Here is a 4189-nt window from a genome sequence, read left to right on the forward strand (position 1 = left end):
CTCCTTTATCATCTTCCAGCTCCTTCATCATTTTCCAGCTCCAGGTGAGGACTCCAAGCTCCAGGAACCCTCTCTTGGGGGTCAGCAGCAAAGAGCCCCAGGATTTAACTGCAGGAACAAGCTGCCTTCCCAGCTCTGCTCCCCTCTCTCTAGTTGCCACTTCCTGAAGACGCTTCTTTTAAGCAGCCACAGGATCAACACGCTTCCTTTCTCCAGGTATTTCACCCAAGTGGGCGTTTCCTGACCCCATTTCACTTTGTTTCATGGACAATTAGTATCTTTAACTCATTTTCAGCCCAACCCCTGGACTCTGGACTCTAAGCAGCCCCGGGGATCACACCTCAGATCTCCTCCAGGAACTGTTCTGTGTGCTGATGTGATTTCTGTGCCACGTGGATTCACAAACAGTAACTCTCAGCAGTGCAGATTTCCAACGCAGCTCCGACACATCCCGAACGGCTACGGGCACCGGCCACAGCTCCACTGTCTCTGGAAAATAACCCCCCAACCTTCTCCCTTTACCTGGGAGGGGGCTCAGGGTGGGCTGTTCCACAGCCTCCTCCCTCCAGGCTCCAGCACGGAGCTGGGGGATCCTGCCACGACCCTTCCTCCTGCCCAGCAAAGGTGACAGCCAAGGGGGCTGTGAAACCCCACCAGGCTGGAGGGGGTTTTATACAGAGTGCATGACAGACCCCCTGATCTCTGCGCAGGGCCAACCCGCCAGCGTCAGATGTGTTTCTTGCACGTGACTTTCCCGATGCTTCATGAAACTCCTCCTGAGCACAAACCTTTTCCTGCAGAGGGGACACTGGAAAAGCCCCTCTCCCGAGTGCCGGCGCTGGTGGTTTAGGAGATAATCTTTTCTCCTGTAGCTTTTATCACACTCAGAGCACTTGTAGGGTCTCTCTCCCGTGTGTGTCATCTGGTGTCTAACGAGCCAGGAATGGCAAACAAAGCTCTTCCCACAGTCACTGCAGATGTAGGACTTGCCCCGGCTCTGGTTTTGCTGCTGGTTTGTGGCGCTGCCCCGTGGTGCAAAATGCTGCTGCCGGCACCTGGTGCAGGCGTCCGACTTGTCCTGTGGATGGTCCCAGCAGGGACTGGACAATGGGTTTTCTGTGGAGAAGTTCTCCTCGTTTTCCACAGACAGGTTCTCCTCTCCACCCAGGCTGTTGTGGTCAGGAAGCCTCCTGGTTCCACCTGCAGGGTTCTGTCCACGCTCGGTGCGTGGTGCCACCAGCTGCGACCCCGCGGGCAGCCCCTCGCAGGAGGCAGGAGCAGACCCCTGCCCAATGTCTTTCTCACCTGGAGGACACGGCTGCGAGTGGAGCAGGTGGAACATCCTTTCATTGAGATTCTTCTCACATGTGGGGCCTGGAAACATCTCCCCTTCTCGGGCTCCCTGGGGAGTGTGGAGATGTTCCTGCTGGCTGGAATTCCTCTCACATTTGTTGTACGCACACGGTCTCTTTCCAACACTGTTTTCTTGAGCACTAAAGAAATCCAAGTGCTCACCAAACCCCCGGTCATGCTGAGTGTCACCCACAAGGCTGTTCCCACTGGTGTTTGTTTCCATCATTTCTGAATTCCACTGACTGTCCCATGTCACTCCAGGACTAGGATCCTTGGAAAACCTCTCTCTAGGTCTTGCTGGTACCTCCAAGTCACACGCCGGTGCGGTGCTTTCCAAGCAATCTGCTGCAGTGTCTCTCTTTGTGTTTTCATCATGCACTGAAAGAGAGATTTCAGAGTCTTTCAATCCAGGAATTCTCTTAATCAATCACAGAATCACAGGATCACAGAACCACAGGATCACAGAACCACAGGATCACAGAATCACAGAGTGGTTGAGGTTGGAAGGGGCCTCTGAAGGTCACATCTAGTTCCAACTCCCCCTGCTCAAACACATCATCCAGGATTTTATCCAGATGGTTTTTGAAATATCTCCAAAGAGGGAAATTCCACAACCTCTCTGGGCAACCTGTCCCAGTGCTCTTAAGAACATCCCTCCAAACCTACAGCCATGTCAAGCTAATGGACAAAGTAAATAAGACCAGGTTGCTCAAAGCCTCATCCAGCCTGGCCAAGAACACTTCCAGGGAGGGGGCATCCACAACTTCCTTGGGCAACCTGTTCCAGTGTCTGACCACCCTCACAGTGAAAAACTTCTTCCTAATATCTAATCTAAACCTCCCCTCTTTCAGCTTAAACTCATTTCCCCTTGTTTTGTCATTAACTGCCCTTAGGAAAAGTCCTTCCCCAAAGGGAAAGGACTTTTATTCTATTTATTCTCCCAGAAATCAGCTGACATCCATGACTAACCTGTACTGGAATCTGGAGAGTTTTCTTCTTTCTCCAAGTCCTGTGGTTCTGGGCAGCGTGGCTCCTCCTCTTGTTTAATCCAGGATAAAACATCCGCTGGGTAAGTCTGAAATCCTGTTCAACACGGAGAATTTACACCACTGAGAAAAGCGTGAAAGATCTGGGAATTCACAGAGATAAGAAAGAGAATAACAAAGCCTCGGAGAGGACAGGACATGAAGAGCCACCTGAGGGGTAATTCCTGCAGTGGGAGTTTTTTGCCAGGGAACCCTCACCTGCGTCAGGGTCTCTCGGGAGATCCTCACCCTCCGCGTCTGGCAGCTCCCTGGTGTAGGCCTCTTTGCCTTTCTTGGTCTGATTTGAAGCCTCAGGCTCATAAAACTCTTGTTCTGCTTAAAGAAAATTGAAGACAAGTGTATCACAACCGTGCAAGCTCAGGATTTCACAAGGGTGAAACCTGCTCTCGTGGTGGTTTTTGTTTGCCCCCAAACCAAGCTCCCATCAGCCCAATTTCTTAACGAAACCTGATGGAAAAGTCTAAAAATCCCAGTTTGCTGCATAAACTGAAAACCAAGTAAAATTGCAGCAGAGCCAACTGCTACTTTTTGTAAAGAGCAGGGACAGCCAAGATCCAAAGCAGGATATTTTAACACAAACCAAGTGAAAAGGCAAGAAACAAGTCCCTGGGCTGTGTGGCCTCCCCGTGCGGCTGGAGCTCTACCGAGGAGTCGGTGCGATCGCTCCTGTACGCAGAAAAACCACGGAAGGGAAGGGAAGGGAAGGGAAGGGAAGGGAAGGGGGAAAAGGGAACCTGAAGCCTCTGGATATGCAGGAGAAATTCTGCAGCCCCACAAGAGAAAGCTGCAGGGGACGTGGAGCTGAGGAATTGCCACAACCACTCCGATTCCCCCGGAGCAGTCCTGCCTCCGCGCAGTCGCAGCCCCGACAAGGATCGTGCACCAACCACAAACCTCAGCCTGGCACTGATTTTTGTTTCCTCCAACTTAACCCACTGTCCCTAAAAAGTGACTAATGACCCACTTGGCACTTGCTATTTAACCAGCTCCCAACTTGAGGGAAGCAAAGGAAGGAATTTAAGGGAGAATGAAAGATTTCCTATTCCACACTGCGCTTGTTTGGATGAAAACCTGCCGTGTGCTCTGTGAACTCCAAAGTGGCCGTGAGAAGGGAAGGATGGAACACCAGCCCTTCCTTCTCAGGAATTGTGCCAAGTCTCTTCAAAACTTGGGAGGTTTTTTTTAATAAAAGATTTGGAATATATGAGAAAATGTGGGGGAAAAAAAAACAACCCCAAAAAATAAAACCCAAGTTGGAATTTAACTCCTGTGTTTCATTTTCCCTCCGAGGGAAATGAAAAGTTACTCACCTGGGCAGGGCTCCTCAGGAGCTTCTCCAGCCTCCTCCTCCTGCTGATTTGCAGCACACAACTCTTCCTCTTGCTTGATATGGATGATGCTGTCGTCTGTTAATAGGAACTGATGTTATTTTAATTCCATACATAAAATTAATTGCAATTCTTCACTGTGAGGGTGGTCAGACACTGGAACAGGTTGCCCAAGGAAGTTGTGGCTGCTCCTCCCTGGAAGTGTTCTTGGCCAGGCTGGATGAGGCTTTGAGCAACCTGGTCTAGTGGAAGGTGTCCCTGCTGCTGGTAGGGGGGTTGGAACTGGATGAGCTTTAAGGTCCCTTCCCACCCAAACCAGTCTGGGATTCTATGATTCTCAACTATGCAAGTACCATGGGGAGAGGCTGGTGACCCAAAAAGAACCCAGCTGATGGGTTTTGGGTGGTCCATGTCCTGACAGCCCGGTCATCCTACACTCCAAAAGGACATGGAGGTGCTGGA

At 50.9% G+C, this 4189-nt stretch overlaps 1 protein-coding gene across 1 annotated transcript; it reads right to left on the reverse strand.

The window, feature by feature from the left end:
* Positions 1-670: 670 nt before the first annotated feature.
* Positions 671-3805, reverse strand: LOC104528983 (zinc finger protein 629; the record flags this gene model as incomplete). The annotated part of the gene is made up of 4 exons (XM_010173146.1): positions 671-1731; positions 2323-2436; positions 2598-2714; positions 3710-3805. Coding segments are annotated over 4 exons (1388 nt in total), but the record flags the coding sequence as incomplete, so codon positions are not given.
* Positions 3806-4189: the final 384 nt, after the last annotated feature.

Source organism: Antrostomus carolinensis, unplaced genomic scaffold, assembly GCF_000700745.2.
Source record: "Antrostomus carolinensis isolate BGI_N321 unplaced genomic scaffold, ASM70074v2 scaffold19388, whole genome shotgun sequence".
Lineage (NCBI taxonomy): Eukaryota > Metazoa > Chordata > Aves > Caprimulgiformes > Caprimulgidae > Antrostomus > Antrostomus carolinensis.